At 42.7% G+C, this 27393-nt stretch overlaps 3 protein-coding genes across 21 annotated transcripts in view; 1 reads left to right on the top strand and 2 right to left on the bottom strand.

The window, feature by feature from the left end:
* SYCP2L (synaptonemal complex protein 2 like) overlaps positions 1-1192 on the bottom strand; it is a 110414-nt gene extending 109222 nt beyond the window's left edge. The window contains exons 1-2 of the mRNA XM_054254652.2: positions 1055-1192; positions 847-970 (exon numbers count right to left, since the gene is read on the bottom strand). Coding sequence (XP_054110627.2) covers positions 847-970; positions 1055-1177 — 247 coding nt within the window. The 5' untranslated portion in view covers positions 1178-1192. The remainder of the gene's footprint in view (positions 1-846; positions 971-1054) is intronic.
* Positions 1193-4895: 3703 nt separating this feature from the next.
* On the top strand, positions 4896-22201 carry GCM2 (glial cells missing transcription factor 2). The gene is made up of 7 exons (XM_078370876.1): positions 4896-4928; positions 10694-10884; positions 11924-12047; positions 18651-18903; positions 19338-19450; positions 19881-20006; positions 21263-22201. Exons 1-7 carry the CDS (start codon positions 4896-4898, stop codon positions 22199-22201), a joined length of 1779 nt encoding a protein of 592 aa, XP_078227002.1.
* Positions 22202-26438: 4237 nt separating this feature from the next.
* Positions 26439-27393, bottom strand: part of LOC144582037 (C-terminal-binding protein 1-like) — a 73383-nt gene continuing 72428 nt past the window's right edge. For all 19 annotated transcript variants that reach the window (XM_078368406.1, XM_078368405.1, XM_078368402.1 and 16 more), the window contains one exon: positions 26439-27393. In XM_078368406.1, the coding sequence (XP_078224532.1) occupies positions 27364-27393 (30 nt within the window). In that variant the 3' untranslated portion in view covers positions 26439-27363.

The raw sequence follows: 27393 nt of genomic DNA on the forward strand, positions 1-27393 counted from the left end.
TCCCATCACTTTGGGAGACCGAGGCGGGCGGATCACTAGGTCCAAAAATCGAGATCATCCTGGCCAACATAGTAAAACCTCGCATCTACTAAAAACACAAAAATTAGCCAGGCATGGTGGCATGCACCTGAAATCCCAGCTACCCGGGAGGCTGAGGCAGAAGAATTGCTTGAACCCGGGAGGTGGAGGTTGCAGTGAGCCAAGGTCACACCTTTGCACTCCAGCCTGGCGACAGAGTGAGATTCTGTTCCAAAAAAAAAAAAGAACTGCAGCAAGAGATGCTGCAAATTCTGCTTTGCTTCCAGATGCCATTATAAAGGCACTCATCACGTTATCTCCTGGTTTTTAAAGGAAGAAAATTGGATAATTTGGATAACTTTAAATAAGGAAAAACGTTTTTGCTATTTGTGTTTTCAGATTCATTCAAGGTTTAGAAAATGGGAAAAGTGAGGTATTACAAGGGCAAAAGGAAGTTTCTGATGATAATTTTTCTAGGTCTAATCTTGTTAATAAAGTGTATTAAAATAGTTCTAGAGCCTACTCCGACTCACCTTATTTTCCCCAAGAGTCACTAAAATAATTTGAAATAAGAATCACCACGTCAGCTCATCAGGGCAGTGGTTGTGTCGACTCAATCCTGTGCACTCCCAAAGTGCCTTGCATAGAAGATACATCAGGAAATGCATGTTCAATTTAATTTTTGTTTAGATATAAGCAATAAGAATGGATATCAATTTCTTTTTAAATTGGATTTCAAAGGAACAGAAAATACCAAACGTAACCAAACAACTGAATCCACGTAAGTTCTTTAAGTTACCCAAGCCATATAAAATTAAAATAGGATACTTATCTTTGGGACCAGTCCCTGCTGAATTAGCAAAGGTTCGGCTTCTTTCAGGCCATCTCTGAAGAATTGCTGAATGCATTCCAGCAACAGTGACACATACTGAAATTCATGTTTATCCAGTTCCTAGGTATAAACCACACTAAATTAAAACACTTCTAAATAATTATACTTTCATATTTTGGTCACAAAGCAAACCAGCTTACTTGCCTTATTTATTAATCTGTCAAGACGGTATAAAAGAAGACGATTATATTTTTGAGGACAGTGGCTCTCTTTCTGTTCAAAGTATTCTTTTATTTTCTGAAATCCTTTATCATGGAATGCATCCATAATAAGTGATTGAAGCTGAAAAGATGATAGTTTGCACATTACTTTTTCCCCAAGAACATTTGTTTTATAGTAAAATTTCTTTTTTTTTTTTTTTTTTTTTTTGAGATGGAGTTTTACTCTTGTTGCCCAGGCTGGAGTGCAGTGTCATAATTTCAGCTCACTGCAACCTCTCCCTTGCAGGTTCAAACAATTCTCCTGCCTCAGCCTCCTGAGTAGCTGGGATTACAGGCATGTGATGCCACACCCAGCTAATTTTATCTTTTTAGTAGAGACGGGGGTTTCTCCATATTGGTCCGGCTGGTCTTGAACCCCCAACCTCAGGTGATCCACCCACCTTGGCCTCCCAAAGTGCTGGGATTATAGATGTGAGCCACCACACACAGCTTATAGTAATATTTCTCACTGATATCATTATCAGTAAGAATTCGGTGTGAAATAATACAGGGTAAATATAGAATGGAGATCTCTACTTAAACAGTAAGCAATCATTTCACAAATGATGGATGTTCCTGTTAAGACAAGAGTCCCCAAAATGTGGCTCCTGGACCACCAGCAGCATTGACCTCACCTGGGGATTCTTAGCACTCAGAGCCAGGGCAGAACCTTTCAGGTGATTCTCATGCATGCTTAAGTCTGGGAACCACTGACCCAAGGAAAATGACAGTGGAGTTAGGGATCTCATTAGGTGAAGATCCTCAGCAATGTTGGGAATTCTAAAAATACTAAGTAACATAAATGATCATAATGGAAGGAAGAAAATTAAAACTAATAATTATAGATAATGAGTATGCAAATTGACCATAATGAATGAAATTGATCTTTTCTGCCTGCACATTAGCTAAGACATGCTTCTAAGTATATATACTTGGATAACAGACATTTCCTTAAACATTTAAACTAGAAAAGATAAATTTTTTTATCTTTAAAAAATCCAGTCCAATCCTACAGGTTAAATTATACAATACTATCTTAATAAGGAAGCAATTTACTTCATACAGCTCAAAAATGCACTTATTCTTAGTATTGAATTAAAAGAGAAACGGCATTTAAAATTATTCCGTTTAAACAGAATGTTTTCCAAGTTAACACATAGTGAGGTTTTTGTGCCAAGTGTGTTAAGTGTTCTGCAGATGTTATTATTTAATCCTCACCATGGCCCTGAGAGGTTAAGTTCCTTATCTCAGTATAGAAATAGCAAGGATAGGAAAGGTCACAAACTTATGTGAGATCACTCAGCTGAAATTTACTCCCTTTTACCTGCTTAAAACTCTGCGGTTGCCAGGCACAGGGCTCACGCCTTAATCCCAGCACCTTAGGAGGCCAAGGCAGGAGTATTGCTTAAGCCCAGAAGTTTGACACCAGCCTGGGCAACATAGTGAGACCCAATCTCTGCAAAAAAAAATAAAAAACTAGCCAGGCATGGTGACTCATGCCTATTTTTACAGCTACTCAGGAGGCTGAGGCAGGAGGGTTACTTGAGCCCAGGAGGTTGAGGCTGCAGTGAGCCATGACTGCACCACTGCACTCCAGCCGGGTTGAGAGATCTCGTTAAAACAAAACAAAACAAAACTTTCCCATGGCTTCCTCTGCATTCAGAATAAATCAAATCCTTTGCTTTAGTCCACAGAACTCTGCGTGATCTGGTCTCTGTCAGCTTCTGCAGTCTGACTTCCCTGCTAATGAGTCCTAGAATAAGTCAAGCTCTTCTTGCCTCCGGGCCTCTGAACTGGCTGTTGTAGGCCTCGACTTTGTCCCGCCACTTTCCACATGGCTGGCTCCACTCAGATCACAGCTGAAGCATCACTTTTTCAGGTAGATCTTCCAGGACCACCGTAAGTAGACCAAGTGCCTCCTCAACACTCAATTATTCCCCATCACAATATCTGTTCTTTTTCTTCCTGCTGTCTTTGGCTCTCTGCCAGTCTATAAGCTCCATAAACGTAGAAGTTGTGTCTATTTTGGTCAGTACTATCTATCTACCTCTAGAATAGTACAGGGCACAAGATAGTTTAGACTAGGTTATTGGCAGGATAGCTTACGGTGAAATCAGACGTGAGCATTAGGGAAGCAGAAGAAATAAAGATTTCTCTGTTTCTGATTTAAGCAATTGGAGGAACAATTTTGCTAATAACCCAGGGAACACAAAACTAGAAAGCGCGCGCGTGCGCGCGCACACACACACACACACACACACACACATACTAAAAGAAACTTGATCTTTACCCAGAAAGCCTTATCCTGGGCCTTCCCAGCCCCATCTTCCTTAATAGACTGCAAAGGAGCTTCATTCTGTGTGCAATAAAAACATATTAAAAAAATTTTTTTATTTTGAAATGCATTTCAAGTTTTAAATATAAAGCAAAAAAAAAAAAAAAAATTTAAGGTTTGTATTGTTTTCCTGAACAGAAGTTTTTGTTTGCTCATATTATAGGTGTAAGTAAAATAGTACTTAGAAAAAAAAACTATCCAACCTTCTTTAGCATGGTCTAAGACAAATACCATACAAACTCTCAGAAGAAGCAAAGCAAACATCATTTGAATAATCATATAAAATAAACTCTATAATGAGGATTATAAAGTAGAAATAAAAGGCTCTGAGCTAATAAACCATTTTCAGAATGACAGCTTGTAAAATAAAGTTTAAGTGTCTTGGAGGTATCATACTATCCGAGTTCAAAATATACTGCAAAGATATAGGAACAAAAACAGCATAGTACTAGCATAAAAACAGACACAGACATAGACCAATGAAACAGAATAGATAGCCCCAAAATAAATCCACTTCTTTATAGCAAACTGATTTTTGACAAAGGTGTCAAGAACATTCTTGGGGAAAAGACAGTCTCTTTAATAACTGGTGCTGGAAAAACTGGATATTTATATGTGGAAGAATGAAACTAGATCCCATGTCTCACCATATACAAAAACCAACTCAAAATGAACTAAAAACTTACACTTGAGATCCCAAACTATGAAATAACTAGAAGAAAATACAGGGAAAACACTTTCTGGACACAAATTTTATAGAGAAGATCTCAAAATCACAGGCAATGAAAGCAAAAATAGACAAATGAAATTATACAAATCAAAAAGCTTCTTACACAAAGGGAATTGATAGAGTGAAGAGACAACCAGCAGAATGGGAGAATATATTTGCAAACTATGCATCCAACAAGCCATTACTATCCAGAGTATACAAGGAACTCAAACACATCAACAGCAAAACAACTAATCCAATTAAAAATGGGTAAAGGAGCTAAATAGACATCTCTAAAAAGAAGGCATACAAATGACCAGGTGTATGAAAAAATATTCAACATCAGTAATCATTGAAAAATGCAAATCAAAACCAAAATGAGATATTATCTCACTCCAGTCAGAATGGCCATTATCAAAACAAAAAACAATAAATGCTGGCAAGGATATGGAAAAAGAGGAACTCTTCTACACCGTTACTAGGAATATAAGTTAGTATAGACAATATGGAAAACAGTATGGAGGTTCCTCAAAAAAACTAAAGCCAGCACTATCATACAATCCAACAATCCCCCTCCTGGAGATATATCCAAAGGAAAATAAATCAGTATGTTAAGGGCATATCTGTACTCCCAGCCAAGATCAACCTAAGTGTCCATCAACAGATGAATGAAGAAAATGTGGTATATTCACACAGTGGAATACTTCTCTGCCAGAAAAAAAGAACGAAATCCTGTCATTCATGGTAACACAGATGAGCCTGGAGAGCATTACGGTAAGTGAAATAAGCCAGGCACAGACAGACATACTGCACAGCTAACTGGGAGGAGTAAGTTCTAGAGTATGATAGCACTGTAAGGTGACTATAATGAACACTTTCTTACATATTTTCAAATAGCTAGACAAGTAGATTCTGAACATTCCAAACACAAAGAAATAACTGAGGTGATGGTATGTATAATTACCCTGATTTGATTATCACACATTGTATACATGTATGGAAATATCACACTATATCCCATAAACATGTGCAATTACGTGTCAGTTATAAATGATAAAGGCAAAGCAAAAGAACTACTGTGTTAGTAGATAATTGAGTAGAAGGAACAGCTCAAGCTGCAATTAAAACTGGGTATTAGTTCACAGCACAAACTGGCATCAAACAAACACTATGCTATGGATCTATAAACAATTTCTAAGTTTTGTCAACAAATTCTGAATTGGTGCGAAATCTTTCCCATCCGACAGAAAATATTTCCGGGAGCCTTTATGTTAAGCTTCTTTACCTCTTTACTCTATAGACACTGCCCTCTCTCTCCTTCAGTTCAATTTGTATGCAGAGATGCTCTGTGCATTTTAATTTCTATCTCCTTTCAACCTTCTCTGTCCTTGGTGATCAGTACTCTGCGAATTCCAAAGAAATGCTTCCTGTTTCTGGAATTGCTGGAGCCACTCTACCGGACAGAAAGGTACCCCCCACGCAGTGAAGATCACGTGGCAGCTTTTGCGGACAGGAACTTGACAGGAAAATCAGAAAATGGGAAGCTTTAGGCAGAAAAGATCGTCAGAGTCTCTGAGCTTCAGTCTCCTCATTTAAAAAACATGATAACACCTATATGGAAGGATTGGAGTGAGGACTGGCTGAGAGAATGTTTGTAATGTCCTAAAAATGGCTCCGTGAACGGTAGCTTTCAACTTAAGAGGGATGGCGAGGAGGTTATGCTTAGGTGCTCTGAATTTAAGCATAGCTTGATGTTAGAATGGTTTGTGTCCCAAATCTGTTTCCCCACGGCTGGGAAGATGGTGCCAGATGACAGATGGATTTTATGGAGAACAAAAGAGTTCCTGGATCTAGGCAAGCAGTGGCTATCACCCCTGGCTATCAGAATCACCTGGTGTCCTCACTAACTACCAGTCCACCCTTGACCAATTAAATCAGAATTTCTACTGGGTTTCCCTGAGTGGGAACCCAGGCTGAAGAATGTCAGCAACAAGCCCCAGGTGTTTTTTGATGGTTTTTGAGGGGGAGAGGGGCCCAGGTGGTTTTTGTTTGGGTTTTTTTGTGTTTTTTTTTTTTTGGCGCTCCAGGTGGTTTTTGTTTTTTTGGCGTCCCTGGGTAGGTTCAAACTCTACGTGTTTTTATTTTGTACTATTTATTGATAAGTAATAACTGCATATTTATTCACTCATTTATTTATCTTACGGGCTGCCCTTCGTCGTTCGGTTAAGTAAAGCCCCAGCACTTGCGGCTGCTTAACGCTACTACACTTTCTACGCAGCGACATGGAAAGAGAGCTGGAAAACCGACTAGGAAAATACGCAAAGCAACTAGACAAGAACTATCTAGTTGCTTTCGGAACACCAATTTTCCGGTTCCCCGTTTTCTCAGCGCTGTATTAGCGCAGGATCAGAGGTTTCTATTCTGCCTCATCTCACTGCAAGCTGCCAATACACTCCAAGCAAACCCAAGGAGGTGGCGAGGGACGGTGCCCAGCGCCCGGTCTCTGGGCAAACACCTCAGGGCTGAGACCCAGGGACCCCGTGCCCTCGAGCACCCTCGGACTGTGGACAGAAGGTCCGGGACCTCCCAGGGTCACTCACCTCTTGCATCCCGAGGCTTCCGTCCTGACTCGGCGCGCAGCTCCTGTTTGTGGCGCTAGGTCCGCCCCCTGCGGTTTCCTCGCCCAAGACCCCCGCCCGCTGGGGGCGCTGACTGCTCTTCTAGTCGAATCTTACTCCACAAATGTAATTGACGAATCCCACCTGAAGTCTACTAGAGCCGTGTTTGAGACTCTAGAAACGCGTGCAAGTAACCAGCGCACACGGGCCAAGCCACCTGGGCGCACGCACCAAGCCACCTGGGCGCACGAACACACCCTTTAAGAGACAGCCAACACAAAGGATCCGAACTACGTTGTTTAATGGTTTCTTCTTTGCGAAATTCCGAACCGATAGGCATCCGCTTTGCAGAAGCTGATTCAAGTGTTCACCCTTTTGGGGTGAAAGCCCGCGGAGCGGCCGGGTGCGGGGGCTCAGGCCTGTAACCCCAGCACTTTGGGAAGCCGAGGCGGGTGGATCACTAGAGGTCAGGAGTTCGAGAGCAGCCTGGTCAACATGGCACACCCTTGTATACACTAAAAATACAAAAAAGTAGCCGGGCGTGGTGGCGTGTGCCTGTAATCCCAGCTACTGGGGTGGCTGAGGCGGGAGAATCACTTGAACCCGGAAGGCGCAGGTTGCGGTGCGCCGAGATCGCGCCACTGCACTCCAGCCTGGAAGACAGAATTAGACCCCGTCTCAAAAGAAAAAAAAAAAAAAAAGGAGCTGTTTTTGGTCCATTGATGTGTGTAGACAGAAGCTGAACCCTTTCCTATGGCAACCAGACTTGTACCCGATATTATTAATACATTCCTGATTGCACACACACAAAAACTGCTTTGTTTGCTTGTTGGTGGGGAGGGAGGGAGATTTTTTTTCTTTCTTTCTTAAAGCAAATAGTTTTTTTTTTTTCTGCCTGTTACCTTTAACCTGGACAAGTGTGCGTACCATTGGCTGAGCTGATTTGGGTAGGTGGCCCGTTTTGTGAACATGGTGGCAGAACTAAATAAATTGGACTGGAGTTTCCCATAAAAAAAGACCCCTCCAATCCAAACATTCTTTGTGTAAAAATCAACTTGTATTATAACTAGACCTTTGAGTATTTCATGTCATAATATGTACAGAAGATATCTGTCTGCACCAAAGCAAAACACAACATAACCAGAGCCCCTGTTAGCCCAGGACTTGAACACATCTCTAGTCCGTTCAAAACAATGTTTATGTCCAAGCCTGCCGTATCCATTTTCTGGCAAATTTAATGTAAATATTCTTACATTAATTTGCCTATTTTAATCTAAACCAAGAAAATTCAAAGGCAAATTTGTTTCCTTTTGAATTAATGGACTTTTACAATATTAAACTAGTAATCAAGACAAGAACAGCTGTGAGTATAAACTATTGAGAATCAATACAAATAGGATACCAGGGCAAGAAAGAAATAAAGAATAATAAGAAGCAATAAACAAAATGCTACAGTTTAAATGAATTTTTTAAGAGAATAAAAATTAGTTTTCATAATATTAGAAAACTTAATAATCTATTTTTTTAGGCTTTTGGGGGAAAACATATGCTTCCAAAGTCTATGGTGCAATGCATTCAAATCTTTAAGAGAAATTAAAAATAACAGAACAGACAAAATACCTTTTATGTTTATTTTTTACTTTGATTAGCTTCTTTTACTAACATGTTTTGCCCAGATATAACTCAAGGCAACTTGAAATGCATATTCTAATTCTTCTCAAAGTAAATATGGTAGAGGCTCTATGACATTTCTTTGGATACCAGAATCCATTTAGAAGTTAATTGATTTGGGCCGGGCGCGGTGGCTCAAGCCTGTAATCCCAGCACTTTGGGAGGCCGAGGCCGGTGGATCACGAGGTCAACAGATCGAGACCATCCTGGTCAACATGGTGAAACCCTGTTTCTACTAAAAATACAAAAAATTAGCTGGGCATGGTGGCGCGTGCCTGTAATCCCAGCTACTCAGGAGGCTGAGGCAGGAGAATTGCCTGAACCCAGGAGGCGGAGGTTGCGGTGAGCCAAGATCACTCCAGCCTGGGTAACAAGAGCGAAACTCCATCTCAAAAAAAAAAAAGAAAAAAGAAGTTAATTGATTTGTCTTTAACATCAAAAAGTTGTATTTATTTATGTTTTTGATGGGTCAGGTCTCTCTAGGAAATTCCAAAAGAGCAGAGAAAAGAAACTATTCTAACACTGCAATAAGACCAGAAGTTAACGTCTATGCATTCTCAGAGGTAACCTTAAATCACGATTTTAAAGTTATTTTTAGAACATTTGAAAGGGTAAGTTATCTTAAACTTTTTTTTTTTTTGAGACGCAGTTTCGCTCTTGTTACCCAGGCTGAAGTGCAATGGTGCAATCTCGGCTCACCGCAACCTCCGCCTCCTGGGATCAGGCAATTCTCCTGCCTCAGCCTCCCGAGTAGCTGGGATTACAGTCATGCGCCACCATGCCCAGCTAAGTTTTTGTATTTTTAGTAGAGACGGGGTTTCACCATGTTGACCAGGATGGTCTCGATCTCTTCACCTCGTGATCCACCCGCCTCGGCCTCCCAAAGTGCTGCGATTACAGGCGTGAGCCACTGCACCCGGCCTATCTTAAACTTTTAAAAAACATTTAATGAAATAATATATTTTAAAATGGATGGTCAATAATTTTTCATGTAATTTCGGAAGACAAAACACGAAAAGCAACGCAATCACAGGAGTTTTGGGGACCTTTGGCAGTCAGTTAAGATGAAAATCTGTGAATGAAACTAGTGGTTGAAGGGTAGACACATCTCTTCGTCCCCAACTAGACCTTAGTGGTTTTAATTTGAGAGTGATTTTAATCAGAAACCCTGACTGACAGGACCTTTCAGGAGGGGAGAACTTCAGGAGAAAGGAGGCTGGGAATGAACAAATCACTTTCTTCGGCTAGGACCCTTCGCCTTTGCTTGGGAAGAGGACCCCAGCTTGAAGATACAGGAGGGAGAAGTCAGGAGGAACTGCTCTAAGCTGGTCTTTCTCCCCAACAGAGTTCGCTGGTCCAGTGCTGGGATGACAGGCGTGAGCCACCGCGCGCGGCCGCAGAATCCAATTTTCTAAGCAAGCCTGACAGTGCCCTGGGCTGGGGAAGTAAAAGGACCGCAGCGTGGACACCCGTAGTTTCCTGAGGTTGTTTCTCTCTTCCTTTATCCGTCTTTTGCCAACCGAAGGCACTGATCCTGCCTGAGACTCTGGCAAGGGCGCCCTCCTGGACGAGTCCCGCGCAGCATCCGTCCGTGTTACCAGCGCGCGCTCTGCGGTGCCAAGGTCTAGGGCGCGCCGCTCTCCAGCTCGAGAGGGTCATAGGTTCGGTTCATCCTCTTCTCTTAAGGGATCCGCCGTGAGGAATTGGCTCCTCTTCTCTGGCTAGGGCTGGGAATGGAAGCATGCAGCTGCAAAACAAGGGCGCGGGGAATACATACGAGAAGCCCTTCTTCCCTAGGCGCCCAGGATCCGGCCCTGGGGTCGTCAAAAAGCGACTTTAGTCACTTCAATTGATTTAAAACAAAAAACAAAAAAAACTGAGGGTCTCCCTGTGCCGGAGTAGCCCTGGGCGGGGCGACTGCTCAGATGAAGGTTTCTTTCGTCCCGGGGAACCTACCTTGTCCTGTGCACCCCTGCACCACCGCGATTCTCTAATCTAGGCCCCCAAAGCCTCCCAAGACTGTAATGGAGTAAATACAATTTTGTCGTGATATTTCCACGACTACATCAGTAAAGTTTTTTGTTTTTTTTTTTTAAGAGTTGTGTTCAGGTGGTTGGCAACTGAGAGCTCGCGAAACCACAACCCCTATTTAACAGATAAGGAAGCTGAAACCAAAAGGGAGCCAAAGCATTGGAGAGAGCTAGGAGTTCTACGGGACTTTGCTTCTCTCCCCTTTCCCTCCTACCCCAGGCTCCCACCTACCCCGGGCTCATTACCCCCACCTCCTCCGAGTTCACTTTGTGGGACTCCGTCCCTGCAGGGCCAGGTGCCTCTGCAGTCCCCTGGAGCACGAGGGTGCCTGGGATCGTGAGCACACGCCGAGGCTTGGCGCCCCCTAGCCCGTCCCAAACCGACGAGCGAAGACTCCCGGACGCCAAACAGTTAGGGGAAGAGCCAGCAGTGGAGGCCCAAAATGGGCTGACCCCTAACTAGGAGGGGTGGGCACGATTATTCAGGCAAGGGCGCGCGCGGACAGCAGAGGTGCCCCCGCAAGGTTCCCATGCTCTTCTGGAATCGAGGGCTGGCTCTCCGGGGACTTTGCTGGAAAAGCCCCTGCTTCCAAAGCCTCCACCCCTTTTCGAACTCAGAGAAGCCGGATGCATTTAGAAAAAAAATAGGCCGCGCGCTGTGGCTCATGCCTGTAATCCTAGCACTTTCGGAGGCCGAGATGGGCGGATCACCTGAGGTCAGGAGTTCGAGACCAGCCTGGCCAGCATGGCGAAACACGGTGTCTTCTAAAAATACAAAAATTAGTCGGGCGTGGTGGCCTGAGCTTGTAATACCAGGTACTCAGGAGACTGAGATAGGAGAATCGCTTGAACCTAGGTTGCAATGAACCAAGATCGTGCCATTGCACTCCAGCCTGAGCAACAGAGTAAGACTCTGTCTCAAAGAAAGAAAGAAAGAAAATAATAAGGTTTTTAACTTAAAGGATACATTCCAACTTGCCCTCTCCACCTCCACTCCAACATCCTTGCTTCAGTTTCCTTTTCTTCCGGGACTGAGCTTAACCTCCACCTCCGTTCCAGCCTGTCGTGGAGGGGATGACCCACCCCTGGAGCGTGAGTGCTAATAAGGTAAGAGAGACAGGGCGGAGCCCTTCTCCCCCACACCCCCCACACCCCCACCCCCCCCGCCTCCACGAGGTGTAACTTTATAAAGGAAGGGGCAGCAGCCAGACGTCGATCCTGCCGTTCGGGTGGAGACCGTTCAGCACCGCGGCCGAGGACAGGGGCCCGCCCGGGTCCATAACCATTGTGCCCAGCTTCCAGATTTCTAAACGACCTCTCTCTTTCTCTCTCTCTCTCTCTGCCCCTCCCCTTCACACACATACCCCACTTTCTTTTTTAAAGAGGAAAAAAAAAAAAAAAAAAAAAAAAAACACCTGGCCCACCTCTCCTTTTTTCTTCTATTATTCAGAAGCCTGGGCGGAAAGAGCCAGCGAGTCCGTCAGATGCCAGCGGCTGCGCTGCAGGAAGCGGTCAGCGTGTGCTCCTACGGGATGCAGCTCAGCTGGGACATCAACGATCCGCAGATGCCCCAGGTAAACGAACCGGGTGTGCGAGGGCACGCGGGGCGCTGTCCATCCGAAGGAGGGAGAATGGCATTCGAGTTCTTGCAAGGAGTCTGTAGACGGACCATACACACACACACACACACACACACACACGCAAAATTTCTGGGTGTCTGAGCCCCCCTCAAACGTAAAAAAAGAATTGGACTCCGCAAAAGGCTAAGTTGGATTTAGAAATGTGTCTTCTCCCAGCAGTTTCCTTGCGCTTGTCTGAAATTACACGGAAAGCGGCAGGAAATACTGATCAGACTCCTCATTCCCAGTCTTGGGGAGAACAGGACACCTGTTCTTTCGCTTCCCTTTAGCCAAGGTAGAAATCAGGTGCCTCTCTCCTTATTCATTTGCTTTAAATCCACGAGGAAGCTAAGGAAAATCTAAACAGATGTAAATACCACTGCTTCTCAGGCAGCAAACTATGAGGTACGACTCTAAAGTGAATCTAATGACCCAAATTTAAAACAAACAGCCCGACTTGAGCAATTTGTTCAGACCTCCCTGACCACCGGGAGGAAAGAGGCCCCATTGTCAAGCCAATGAGGCATCTGTACCCAAAACCTAATTCTCTAATGACAAGCAAATCATCATTCTTTTGGGGTGGGTTTGTTGCATTTTGTTTTATTTCAATAAAGCAAAAATAGTCTGGAGCCAAGTCCAAAGAATGGACTAGGGTGGATGAAGTGGTGAATGAAGAGGTTTGCAGCCAATCCCAGAGACTGACCGGTTGTGCTTGGTCATACTGGTTTGGGTCAAAACTGAGTGACCTGGAAGTCCTAGCTGTGGGGGATGGTGGGTGTAGAATGAGAGTTGCTTCCCAAACATTTACAAAGGTGGGGTTCCAGCAGTGTTGTGGCACAGGGATAAAAGAGATTTGTCAGTTTTTCGGCAACTAAGATGTGCCTGATCGGTGTTCAGATGAACAGCAATTAATTGTAACATTGTGTAGCCTCTCAAAAGAGGTCAGCACTTTTTTGGATGCATACCTTTGTAGTAGGTTAGGTGTGTTTTACTCCTTTGTTTTAAAGTCTGCTTACCTTTTTTTTTTTTTTCCTGAGACAGAGTTTCACACTCTTGTTGCCCAGGATGGAGTGCAATGGTGCTCTCCTGGCTGACTGCAACCTCCAATTCCCAGGTTCAAGTGACTCTCCTGCCTCAGACTCCCAAGTAGCTGGGATTACAGGTGCATGCCACCATGCCCAGCTAATTTTTGGATTTTTAGTAGAGACGAGGTTTTACCATGTTGGTCAGGCTGGTCTGGAACTCCTGACCTTGTGATCCTCCTGCCTCAGCCTCCCAAAGTGCTGGGATTACAGGTGTGAGCCACCACACCCAGCCAAAGTCTGCCTACTTTAGAGTCATATGGTACCATTTTTGTGGAAGTGGGCCACAGTACAGCAAGAGCATCTCATTCTCAGTGTTTCTGTCCATGTACATCTTCAAAGAAAACCATCATACCTTGCACTTTAGAAATGTCACATCCAAATAATGTAATTATGGCTTATCTCTCAAGCATTTGCTAGACTTCCTATGTAAATACAAACTTTCAGGAGATTGGTCGTTAAGCAGGGAGTATGTGTGTAATATCTCAAAAGAGGCAGGCACACTTGGACATAGAAAGAGAAGTGGAGAAACTTAGCATCTCCCTGCGCTGGCTACCTGACTGAGCCAGCTAAACTAACTATATGACCTGAGAGAGTCCTTGAATTTGCCTTAGTCTCAGGCTACTCACTTGTCATCAAGTGGTAGAGCAAGATAACTATCTCAAACTCTCCCCCAGCTCTACGATCAGGTTCAGTGTTTATGTGTGTGTGCATGCCAACACTTTAGAACAAATGAAACTCAATCCTTGACATCTTCTATTCTTGTACTGATTTTAAAAATACCATCTCTGTGGCTTCACTGCCAGGGTCACTACCTCTGCAGCTCACATGAGGCATGAAGACCTAGTCTACATCTTAAGGGAGAGCTAAAGAAATGCTGTTTTCTGGAAAATTGTCAACTTGTTACGAAGATCCTTAAGTTAAAATGTTCACTTTCAAAACAAAGACATTAGCATTTAATGTAAACTTGGAGTTGATAGTGCATCATTATGTATTTCGCTTGTAACTTACCTTACATTGATATATTAATTTATGTCCCTTGTAATATTTCAGAGAAAAGATAAATAATACCTAATAGTAATAACAATGATTTCAACAATATCTTTGTGATTTTTGGAAACGAAGTCACTCATTTACTTTACTACTGTTAGAATGTGCAGTATTAATGATGTATGCAAGTCTGAATTTTCCAACTGTGAATACTTCAGCTTTGCAAATGTTTGATGTAATTTTCCTGAGTGGCAGGAGTGGGGAGGAGATGCACATGGCTTACAACTATGATACACCCCTCTGAGTCTTTATCACACCAGCAAAGCTACTGGGTCTGGCTGCTACCCATCTTCTGCTTATATTCCAGCTATGTCAGGGTGAAAGGTTATCTATGGAACCTCCACTTCCTTATTGAGTAAACAAGACTAAAGATGTCCATCTTGCAAAGATGTTGTGAGAATTATGTATGTTGCATAATATGGCTTTGCAGGTCACACTCTTTCTGTTCCAAATATTAAATTCTGCATTGTAGTGTGAAAGCAATCCTAAACATTACATAAAAGAAAGTTCTCTACCACACAAAAAAAGCCCAGGTCCAGACGGGTTCACAGCCGAATTCTACCAGACACACAAAGAGGAGCTGGTACAATTCCTTCTAAAACTATTTCAAACAATCCAAAAAGAGGGAATACTTCCCAAATCATTTTATGAGACCAACATCATTCTGATACCAAAACCTGGCAGAGACCCAACAAGAAAAGAAAACTTCAGGCCAATATCCATGATGAACATAGATGCAAAAATCTTCAATAAAATATTGGCAAGCCGATTGCAACAGCAAATCAAAAAACTTATTCACCATGATCAAGTAGGATTCATCCCGGGGATGCAAGGCTGGTTCAACATATGCAAGTCTATCAACGTAATTCACCACATAAACAGAACCAAAAACAAAAACCACATGATTATCTCAATTGACGCAGAGAAGGCATTTGACAAAATTCAACAGCCCTTTATGCTAAAAACCCTCAATAAACTCGGTATCGATGGAACGTATCTCAAAGTAATAAAAGCTATTTATGACAAACCAACAGCCAATATCATACTGAATGGGCAAAAACTGGAAGCATTCCCTTTGAAATCTGGCACTAGACAAGGATGCCCTCTTTCACCACTCCTATTCAATATAGTTCTAGAAGTTCTAGCCAGAGCAATCAGGCAAGAAAAAGAAATAAAGGGTATTCAAATAGGAAAGGAGGAAGCCAAATTGTCTCTATTTGCAGACGACATGATAGTATACCTAGAAGACCCCATCACCTCAGCCCAAAAACTCCTGAAACTGATAAGCAACTTCAGCAAAGTCTCAGGATATAAAATCAAAGTGCAAAAATCACAAGCATTCGTCTACACCAATAACAGACTTAAAGAAAGCCAAATCAAGAACGAACTGCCATTCACAATTGCTACAAAAAGAATAAAATACCTTGGAATACAACTCACAAGGAACATAAGGGACCTCTTCAAGGAGAACTACAAACCACTGCTCAACAAAATCAGAGAGGACACAAACAGATGGAGAAACATTCCATGTTCATGGTTAGGAAGAATTAACATCGTGAAAATGGCTATACTGCCCAAAGTAATTTACAGAATCAACGCTATCCCCATCAAGCTACCATTGACTTTCTTCACAGAACTGGAAAAAACCACCATGAACTTCATATGGAACCAAAAGAGAGCCCGCATAGCCAAGTCAATTCTAAGCAAAAAGAACACAGCGGGGGGCATCACACTACCAGATTTCAAACTATACTACAAGGCTACGGTAATCAAAACAGCATGGTACTGGTACCAAAACAGAGATATAGACCAATGGAACAAAACAGAGACACCGGAGGCAACACAACATATCTGCAACTATACAATCTTTGATAAACCTGACAAAAACAAGCAAGGGGAAAAGGATTCCCTGTTTAACAAATGGTGTTGGGAAAACTGGCTAGCCATGTGCAGAAAGCAGAAACCAGACCCCTTCCTGACACCTTACACTAAAATTAACTCCAGATGGATTAAAGACTTAAACATAAGACCTGGCATGATAAAAACCCTAGAAGGAAATCTAGGCCAAACTATCCAGGACATAGGAGTAGGCAAGGACTTCATGAACAAAACACCAAAAGCATTGGCAACAAAAGCCAAAATAGACAAATGGGACCTAATCAAACTCCACAGCTTCTGCACGGCAAAAGAAACAGTCACTAGAGTGGATCGGCAACCAACAGAATGGGAAAAAATTTTTGCAGTTTACCCATCTGACAAAGAGCTGATATCCAGAATTTACAAAGAACTCAAACGGATTTACAGGAAAAAAACAAACAAGCCCATTCAAAAGTGGGCAAAGGATATGAACAGACACTTTACGAAAGAAGACATATATGAGGCCAACAATCATATGAAAAAATGCTCATTGTCACTGGTCATCAGAGAGATGCAAATCAAAACCACATTGAGATACCATCTCACGCCAGTTAGAATGGTGATCATTAAAAAATCTGGAGACAACAGATGCTGGAGAGGATGTGGAGAAAAAGGAACACTTTTACACTGTTGGTGGGAGTGTAAATTAGTTCAACCATTGTGGAAGACAGTGTGGCGATTCCTCAAGGCCTTAGAAATAGAAATTCCATTTGACCCAGCAATCCCATTACTGGGTATATATCCAAAAGACTATAAATCGTTCTACTATAAGGACACATGTACACGAATGTTCATTGCAGCACTGTTTACAATAGCAAAGACCTGGAATCAACCAAAATGCCCATTGATAATAGACTGGATTGGAAAAATGTGGCACATATACACCATGGAATATTATGCAGCAATCAGAAATGATGAGTTTGTGTCGTTTGTAGGGACATGGATGAATCTGGAGAACGTCATCCTCAGCAAACTGACACAAGAACAGAAAATGAAACTCATATTCTCACTCATAGGCGGGTGATGAAAAATGAGAACACATGGACACAGAAAGGGGAGTACTAAACACTGGGGTCTATTGTGGGGAAAAGGGGAGGGCCAGTGGGAGGGGGAGGTGGGGAGGGATAGCCTGGGGAGAAATGCCAAATGTGGGTGAAGGGGAGAAGGAAAGAAAAGCACACTGCCATGTGTGTTCCTACGCAACTGTCTTGCATGCTCTGCTCATGTACCCCAAAACCTAAAATCCAATAAAAAATTAAAAAAAAAAAAAAAAAAAAAAGAAAGTTCTCAGTGGCCAGGCACAGTGGCTCACGCCGGTAATCCCAGCACTTTGGGAGGCCAAGGAAGGTGGATCACGAGAGCAGGAGATAAGACCATCCTGGCCAATGTGGTGAAACCCCATCTCTACTAAAAATACAAAAATTAGCTGGGCATGGTGGTGTGCGCCTGTAGTCCCAGCTATTTGGGAGACTGAGGCAGGAGAATCACTTGAACCTGGGAGGCGGAGGTTGCAGTGAGCTGAGATCACACCACTGCACTCCAGCCTGAGCAACAGAGCTAAGACTCCGTCCTCGCCCCCTCCAAAATAAAGAAAGTGCCTAGTAAAGGGTGATTTTTCAGTTAAACTTACATGCAAAAGAGGCATTGATTGCCATATAAATAATGCATTAAATTGACAAAGACTATCAAATATGAATACTAAGGCAAAGCTCAGTATTTTAGAGATAACTTAATATTTCGGCCATGTGGCTCTTTGTCGAAGAGAACAACAATCCCATCTTGCTCTGGGGAGCAGTCCAGTGCCAGGCAAGCTCACCCACAGCCCAAAGCTCATGGTTTAAGTCCATCATTGCAGTACCCTTTTAAACTTGGAGAACTGAGCTGAGAGTAGGGAGGCAAGCTGTTCCTTCCTCTCTGACATTACTCTGGGTGCCACCGCTAATGTGACTGACAGGTTTGGCAGAGAGAGCCAAAGTGCTTTTGAAGGAAATGCACTGACTTAAAGATATTTATCAGTTAAATTGCATTTTTGTGATAGAACGTTCCAGTCACTTATCCCCCTAGCACTTTGATGCTTAATATGAAAATGTTTTCAACATTTAAACACACAAAGAAGTGATATAACATAGTGGTAAGAAGTACAGGCTCTGGAATGGGATTGCCGGGTACAAATCCTAGAGCTAGATCTTGCTAGCTATGTGATGTGACCTTGGGCAAGTTGATGAACCTCTCTGACCTCCATGTCCTCATCCGTAAAATGTAAATCATTGCCTGCAGTTTGAAGTCTAGATGAATTAATACATGTACAGCATTTAACAGATAAGCACTATATAAACATTAATTATTACCTGGTTGTCAGTCTTACATAGGAAGTGTGGCATTTTGGGATTTCACATTGCTGGATTTAAAAAGAACCTTTTTTAATCCTAATGTGCTTGGAGAAATTTTAGAGCATGATGTGTGCCATTTGGTCGATAAACTGACCACCGTTCCTTCTGTACCCCTCCAGGAGCTGGCCCTCTTTGACCAATTCCGAGAGTGGCCTAATGGCTATGTGCGCTTCATCTACAGCAGTGATGAGACGAAGGCACAGCGCCACCTGAGCGGCTGGGCCATGCGCAACACCAACAACCACAATGGCCTCATCCTCAAGAAGTCATGCCTGGGTGTGGTGGTGTGTGCACAGGCCTGTGCCCTGCCTGACGGTTCCCGCCTGCAGCTGCGGCCGGCCATCTGCGACAAGGCACGGCTGAAACAGCAGAGTGAGGACGCGGGGCTAGGGAGAGGGTTATCTTGGAGTCATAAGTTCTTTTTTTTTCTGAGACGGAGTTTCGCTTGCTCTTGCTGCCCAGGCTGGAGTGCAACGGCTGATCTCAGCTCACTGCAACTTCTGCCTCCCGGCTTTAAGTGATTCTCCTACCTCAGCCTCCCAAGTAGCCAGGATTACAGGCATCCGCCACCACCCCCAACTAATTATATATTTTTAGCAAAGATGGGGTTTCTTCATGTTGGTCACGCTGGTCTCGAACTCCTGACCTCAGGTGATCCACCCTCCTCAGCTTCCCAAGGTGCTGGGATTGTACAGGTGTGAGCCACCCCGCCCGGCCATGAGTTCTTTAGTCCCAACTAATTTTCCCCTTCTTCCTTTAGAGGGCCTGGGGTCAGGGTTAATATTTCTCCCTTCTGGGCTTTGCAGAGAAGGCATGCCCTAACTGTCATTCTGCTTTGGAACTGATTTCTTGTCGAGGGCACAGTGGATACCCTGTAACCAACTTTTGGCGGCTTGATGGCAACGCAATCTTTTTTCAGGTAGGTTAGGTGAGAATACAATTTGTGATGGATACTTTTCATTGGACCATAAAGGCCAGACCACGTGTCATGTGCCTTGGGAACACTGGGCCAAACAAAATACAGCTCCAGTGGCCAGAAATAGGTGCTGGAGCCCTCCGGGGCCCTAGCGGGGAGACTAGGAATTCGCTCACTACTGTGAGCTCTTTAAGGTCCAGAGATGGTAAACCAAGTTGTAGTTACAGTTCTTTTAATAGAGTGAAAGGATTGCAATGATCTTTTAATATGTTAATTATCGATGCTGTTTTATTCAAGAATTTTTTTTTCTGTCGTTTTGAAAGAAGCAAAACTAAACACTTGAGATCTTAGGAATGGCACGATCAATTTTTGGGCTACATTGTCAGCTTCCTTTAGGGACACAAATGTATGATTTATTTTCTCCTTATCGCAGGCCAAGGGAGTTCACGATCACCCAAGACCAGAGAGCAAATCAGAGACAGAAGCTAGAAGAAGCGCCTTCAAGAGACAAATGGCCTCTTTCTACCAACCCCAGAAAAAGAGAATTCGAGAATTCGAGGTAACTGGGAACTGATAGGGGTTGGTGGCCTCTGCTTATTTTCATCCCAAGATACACTGATAAGTATGTAAAATATGCAGGTCATACATTAATTACAAGGGTTTGATTTCATGTGAAAATTATATGTCTGTCACAAAATATCATCAAATCAACATCTGAATAGGGTTTCTGATCCCTTTTTCTCCTTAAAAGAAAAAGCAACAATCTCTGCAGGCAGTGATACAGTCCTGATATGTCAGTGTGCTGACATCCTAATATAGGGACAATTATGCAACAGTGGTAAAGATGGAAATGTGTGCCTACCAACAGGAAGTTAGCAGTGTGTCCTTGAGAGGGTCCTTTCCATTATTTTATCCGCAAGAACAGATAACATTTCTCTGTGCAGTTTAATTCAGTGTGGCTTTTCAACCAAAGCATGCCAAGCAGGCAGAGTGTTAGTGCGAGGATAACAGAAACTGACAGGGCCTATGTTCCAGGCACTGGTCTGAGTTTCACACATTTGATGGTTGCAGAAATCCTATAACAAGGTTACTATTATTAAGTTCCATTTTATTTATTTACTTATTTATTTATCGAGACGGAGTCTCACTCTGTCATCAGGCTGGAGTACAGTGGCGCAATCTCAGCTCACTGCAACCTCTGACTCCCTGGTTCAAGCAATTCTCCTGCCTCAACCTCCCGAGTAGCTGGGATTACAGGCATGTGCCACCATACCCAGCTAATATTTGTATTTTAGTAGAGATGGGGTTTCACCATGTTAATCAGGATGGTCTCAATTCCCTGACATCATGATCCACCCACCTCAGCCTCCCACAGTGCTGGGATTGAAGGCGTGAGCTACTGCACCCGGCCATTAAGTTCCATTTTTAAGATGAAGAATCTGAGGCTCAGAGAGGTTAAGTGGTTTGTTCAATTCATGAGGGACAGAGTGAGCATTGAACCCAGGCCTGTGTGCCTCCTAAGTCTCTACTATTAGGAACACAGTGTGGGTGTGAACAGGACCATCTGCCACTTAGAAGCTTCCTACCTGGCTACCATGGACCTTCCTCCTTCTGTCGTGTGGTATTTATGCCTGAGTGAGCTCCAGCTTAGCAACCCTGGACCACATGCTTAAATCACATGCCTGAGCAGTGCAGTGTTCACAGCAGGGAGCCCAGCACATGGACATCTGTTTTTACTTCCTTGTTGGCTACTGTTACAGGTGAAGGTGTCCAAACAATTTACATGATATATATCTGTGTTTGTTTCATTTTTAGGTAGAAGAAAATCAAGACAGCAGTGGTCTTGATTTCAGCAACACACCCTTGGAAAATCTGGAAGACTTTGATATAGTTACTGAAACCAGCTTTCCTATTCCAGGGCAGCCTTGCCCTTCCTTCCCAAACTCTGATGCTTACAAAGCTACCTGTGACCTAGCCACCTTTCAAGGAGACAAAATCCCACCCTTTCAAAAATATTCAAGCCCAAGAATCTATTTGCCTAGGCCACCTTGCAGCTATGAATTGGCAAATCCTGCTTATACAAATTCAAGCCCATATCCCACCCTTTATAAGGATTTCACCAGTATCCCTAGTGACACAGACTGCATTCATCCGAACACACTACAATATAATGTCAATTCATACAGCAGCTATGGGAGAAGCTTTGATTTCACGGACAAACAGCCTGTCTGGAAACCATCTCTTGGAAAACCCAGCCTTGTGGAGAGGACTGACCATGGGCAGTTTCAGGCTGTGGCCACTCGCCCTTATTATAATCCAGAGCTTCCCTGTAGGTTCCTCACGACTCTGCCACCAGGTGCCCTACAAACCGTGATCACCACCACCACCAAAGTGTCCTACCAGGCCTACCAGCCCCCTGCTAGGAAATACAGTGACGGTGTGCGAGAGGTTAAGAGCCTTTCAAGCTGTAGCTATGCTCCTGAAGATACCGGGATGTCGGTCGCGGTCTCTCCAGAAGCCTGGGGTCCTCCAGCGACAGTCACCAGGGCAGCCTCTCCTTCAGGGCCACTTCCTATGAAAACTGCAGGAGATTGCTGGGCCATCAGACCCACTGTGGCTATTCCCCACCAGCCAATTTCCTCCAGGACAGATGAAGCAGAGACTTGGGATGCGTGTCTGTCTGGGCTGGGCTCTGGAATCAGTCACTCAGAGAGAGTAGTTCCCGTCTTTAGCTATAACAGTGAGGATTTTTGAAACGCAATTCAGGGGACAACAAAATAGCGGTGTGCATGCAGGCAGGAGGCAGGGAAACGTGAAATGGCAGTGATCTCTTGTTGAGTTGGGAGATTCACCTTGTATGCAAAGAAATACAGATGGTAGTAAAAATGCTATTAGCTGAGAAAATAATCAGTTGGAAATGTTTAGGTCATCTTGGGACATTTCACACAGCATTCTGAAACTGGCTACAATACATAGATGTAACTCAGGAAAGTGCGAGTCCCTCAAATGAACAAATAAGCAAACTGGAGGAGGTTAAATACTGACCAAAGTTCACTTAGCTTAATAGCGGGAGTAGCGGTCAAGGATTCTGGTTCTTATTCTAAGCCTTTTCCCATTAGAGCACTTCAGGGAATTTTACATCCCTAGAGGCTGTCAAAATATCTTCGGGAAGAAAGTTTTACAATCTTCTGAGTCATTTCACGACTTTTTTTTAGCATTTAGAACCTGTTAAAATAACTTCAGGAAGTAATTTTGATTGTTTTATCTCCAACTTATGCATCTACAGCTTTTCAAAAAATCTCTAGCAATGGTAAAGTTCAATTGTTTTTAAAAGATTCAATATTAGCTGAATGCCTTTTCATAACATGATCGTTTCCATAACAGAGACGGCCTAACAATGATGAGTTGTATTTAATGAATTATCATTGTACCAAACACATTTATTTCTGATTAGGTTTCAGAATTAGAATTAAAATGTTTTGCTAAAATACAGCTTTACTGTTCCTTTGTTATTCTTCATACAGGTAATTAATAATGTTCAATAATTAATAATGTTCAATTAAATGTAATAAGGACATTTTAAAGTAATGAAGCTAATTCTTGACTTACTTGAAAACAGAAATAGGAAAAAAATTGCTCATATTATGACCTCGGAAACAGTTGTTATGAAACATTAAAACTTATTAAATACCAATAAAAGCCCCTTGGGGATGACTGGCCTCCTACCTTGTCTACATGGTCCCCATACGGATTTCCTAACCTGTGGCTAACCCTGCTTATTCACGTGAATTGAGTAGGGATCTCCTGCAGCTTGGAAGAAATAAAAAGGGATGGGTAATGTAAAAACCTGGATCAATATGCCAGTTCTGGGTAATTTTCCTGCAAATCCTGCCAGGTAATAAAGTAAATAGGGTGCCCATAAAAAAACGTAAGTTGGAGGTAGCATCGGTGGACCTTACTTATGATTTAGGTGTGACATAGTAAGGAATAAGGAAAAATAACTACTCTCAGTTTCTGGCTTCAACAAACCGAGTAACTGGCGGTACCACTCTCTGAAGTATTGGCAGCTGAAAAAGAAGAGTTATGGTCCCTTAATGCTTGTGAGTCATCAAAGCGATCAGATGCATATAACGCTGGAGCTCTGTGGAGGGTCAGAGATACAGATATGCATCAGGAAATCATAAGCATAAAGCTGCTTTTTAAAGCCAATAGCAGCTCATCTAGTAAGATAATCTAGAGCTGTACTGTCCAATATGGTAACCACTGGCCATATGTGCTAATACAAATTAATTAAAATTAAATAAAAGTTACCTGGGCACAGTGGCTCACATCTGTAATCCCAGCACTTTGGGAAGCCAAGGTGGGTAGATCACTTGAGGTCAGGAGTTCAAGACCTGCCTGGCCAACATGGTGAAACTCATTCTGTACAAAAATACAAAAATTAGCCAGGTGTGATTGTGCATGTCTGTAATCCCAGATACCCCAAGGTTGAAGAAGGAGGATCTCTTGAACCAAGGAGGCAGAGGTTGCAGTGAGCCAAGATGGCATCATTGCATTCCAGTCTGAGTGACAGAGCAAAGCTCTCATAAAAAGATTTTTAAATTAAATAAAATTTAAAATTCCATCCCTCAGTCACACTAGCCACATTTCAAGTGCTTAGTCGCCATCTGTAGCTAGTGGCTACTGCATTGGATGGCGTAGAGAGAGGACATTTCATCCTCATAAGAGAGTTCTATTGGGCAGTGTTGTATAGAGGAGGACGGGGGACCTTGTATGAAGCCATGAGGAGTTCCCAATTTGGAGTTAGAGGAGAAGGATCTGACAGAGGAGATGAGAATTAGTGGCCAGATAAGTAGAAAACCAGGACAGAGAAGGGGGTCACAGAAGCCAGAGCCAAACTCTTTTAAGTGAGAAGGAGGTCAGCATTGCAGAATGTGGCTGAGATGTTAACATGAGTACAGAAAAGGGTCCACTGCGTGTGGCAACAAGGAACACGTTGGTGACCACAAAGACACCTGTTTCTATGGGGTGATGGGGCTCTGTGAGGCAGATTGGAATGGGCCAAGAGGCCAAGAGGAAACAAGGAGCTGGAGGCAGCATGTGTACTCTCTGGATAATGGAAGGTTGATTTCCAAGTGTGAATAAAAGTCTACGTGCTTGATTAAAAACTCTATTCAGAGCTTCAAATTTCTTCCAGTGAAATTTTCCTTGGTGATAGGGTTGCCAGAGTTAGCAAACACAAATACAGGCCACTCAGTTAAATTTGAATTTTGGATAAGCGATGAGTAATTTTTTAGTATAAGCACGGTTGTTCATCACTTATCAACGGGAATATGTTCTAAGAAATGTGTCCTTGGGTGACCGTCCTTGTGAAGAAATCAGATTGTATTTACACAAACCTAGATGGTAGAGCCCACGATACACTTAGGTTAACATGGCTCCTAGGCCCCAAACCTGGACATCGCAGTGCTGTACTGAATACTGCAGGCAATTACAACATAATGGTACTTGTGTATCTAAACCTATCTCGATGCAGAAAAGGTTCAGTGAGAACAGGACACGTACCATGAATGGAGCTTGCAGGACTGGAAGTTGTTCTGGGTGAGTGAGTGGGTGGTGAGAGAATGTGAAGGCCCAGGACCTTACTGTACACTACAGACTCTATAAACACTGCACACTTAGGATACACTAAATATTTAAAATGTCTTTAATAATAAATTAACCTTGGCTTACTATAACATTTTTACTTTATAAAACTTATACATATAGATGTTTAAATTTTATGTTAAGTTCCAGGATACATGTGCAGAATGTACACGTTTGTTACACAGGTATACATGTGCCCTGGTGATTTGTTGCACCTATCAACCCATCATCTAGATTTTTTTTTCTGAGATGGAGTCTTGCTCTCTCACCCAGGCTGGAGTGCAATGGCACAATCTTGGCTCACTGCAACCTCCACCTCCTGGGGTTCAAGTGAGTCTCCTGCTTAGGCCTCCTGAGTAGCTGGGACTACAGGCATGCACCACCAAGCCTGGCTAATTTTGTATTTTTAGTAGAAACAGGGTTTCACTATGTTGGTCAGGCTGGTCTCAAACTCCTGACCTCACGATCCACCTGCCTCAGCTTCCCAAAGTGCTGGGATTACAGGTGTGAGCCCCTGCACCTGGCCTCATCTATGTTTTAAGTCTCACATGCATTACATATTCATCCTAATGCTATCCCTTCCCTTGCCTGCCACCTACCAATAGGCCCTGGTGTGTGTTGTTTCCCCCCTCCTCCCTGTGTTCATGTGTTCTCATTTTTCAACTCTCACTTATGAGTGAGAACATGCAGTGTTTGGTTTTCTGTTCTTGTGTTAGTTTGCTGAGAATGATGGCTTCCAGCTTCATCCATGTCCCTGCAAAGGACATGATCTCATTCCTTTTTTATGGCTGCATAGTATTCCATGGTTTATGTGTGCCATATTTTCTTTATCCAGTCTATCACTGATGGGCATTTGAGTTAGTTCCAAGTTCTTGCTATTGTGAATAGTGCTGCAATAACATGTGTGCATGTGTCTTTAGAGTAGAATGAATTTTTTAAAAACTTCTTTACTCTTGTAATAGTAGCTTAAAACACAAACACATTTTTTCCTTATTTATATTTCTTTCCTTCTATAAGTTTTTTTTCTATTCTTAATATTTTATTTTTTTACTTTTTAAACTTTTTTGTTGTTAAGAACTAAGACACAAACACGTACATTAGCCTAGGCCTACACAGCCTACACAGGGTCAGCACCATCAATATCACTTCCTTCCACCTCCACATCTTCCCTCTGGAAGATCTGCAGAAGCAATAACATGCACAGAGCTGTCATATCCTACGGTACCAATGCCTTCTTCTGGAATCCCTCCTGAAGGACCCATCTGAGGTTATTTTACAGTTAACTTTTATTTATAAGCAGAAGGAGCACACTGTAAAATAAGGATAAAAATACAGTAAACACACAAACCAGTAACATAGTTGTTTATTATCATTAAAGTATTATATGTTGTACGTAACTATGTATGCTAGACTTTTATACAACTGCAATGCAGTATAGGCTGATTTACACCAGCATCACTGTAAACGTGTAAGTAATACATTTCACTATGATGTTATGATGGCTATGACGTCAGGCAATAGGAATTCTTCAGCTCTATTATAATCTTATGGGACTCCATTATATATGCAGTTCATAGTGGACTGAAATGTCATTATGTAGTTCCTGAGTTATATCTCAAGTAGTGCATGGACATAACAAACATTATTCATCATTTTTCTTAAATTCAAAGCTAGGTGTTCTGTATTTTATCTAGTACTCTATTTAATGTGAATTTATAATTTAATTTCATTTGTGTCAAAATGTACTAAATGGCATTTGAATAAACTAAAAAACTAAAAGTGCATTTACATAAAAACAATTTGGGTGCTGAACACTTATGAGGAAATAATACTTATTTTAACTGCACATTCTAGTGGGAGAAAACATATTTTATTATCCTTTCAAGTATACACATCAAGGATAAGCAGTACAAGGTTTTAAAAAGCCAAAAATCACCCTCTGACATTTTCATTTACAAACCAAACTATCGGCCGATAGTCATCCTACTTATTCATCTTTCCATTCCACTCGAGTGAAATAAAGCAAGAATGTCCTTTGAATGTTACATCAGTAATGTATTTTCCATTCATCAGCCCATTAGAGTTGGGTTTTCTGATCCTCTCTCAGGCAGCTGAGCTACCCACATAGCATTGTGTTATGGTTTGAATGATGAATCTTTTCAAGCATGAGTCATGTCAGGGTTGTGGCCGTAGGGGAGAAGAGGAAGGAGGAGAAGCCCTCTCCAGCTGCAGCCACCTGTGGCTCCTCAGACAGATGTAGCAGAAGGGCACTACTGAGTAAAAATGCCAGCCATCTGCAC

This window comes from Callithrix jacchus, chromosome 4, assembly GCF_049354715.1.
Source record: "Callithrix jacchus isolate 240 chromosome 4, calJac240_pri, whole genome shotgun sequence".
NCBI classification, from domain to species: domain Eukaryota; kingdom Metazoa; phylum Chordata; class Mammalia; order Primates; family Cebidae; genus Callithrix; species Callithrix jacchus.

Coding starts and splice junctions, on each gene's coding strand:
- GCM2 (XM_078370876.1), top strand. CDS start 4,896: ATGGTAACACAGATGAGCCTGGAGAGCATTACG. Junction 10,885..11,923: donor AGACTCCCGGACGCCAAACA/GTTAGGGGAAGA, acceptor TCTATTATTCAG/AAGCCTGGGCGGAAAGAGCC. Junction 12,048..18,650: donor ACGATCCGCAGATGCCCCAG/GTAAACGAACCG, acceptor GTACCCCTCCAG/GAGCTGGCCCTCTTTGACCA.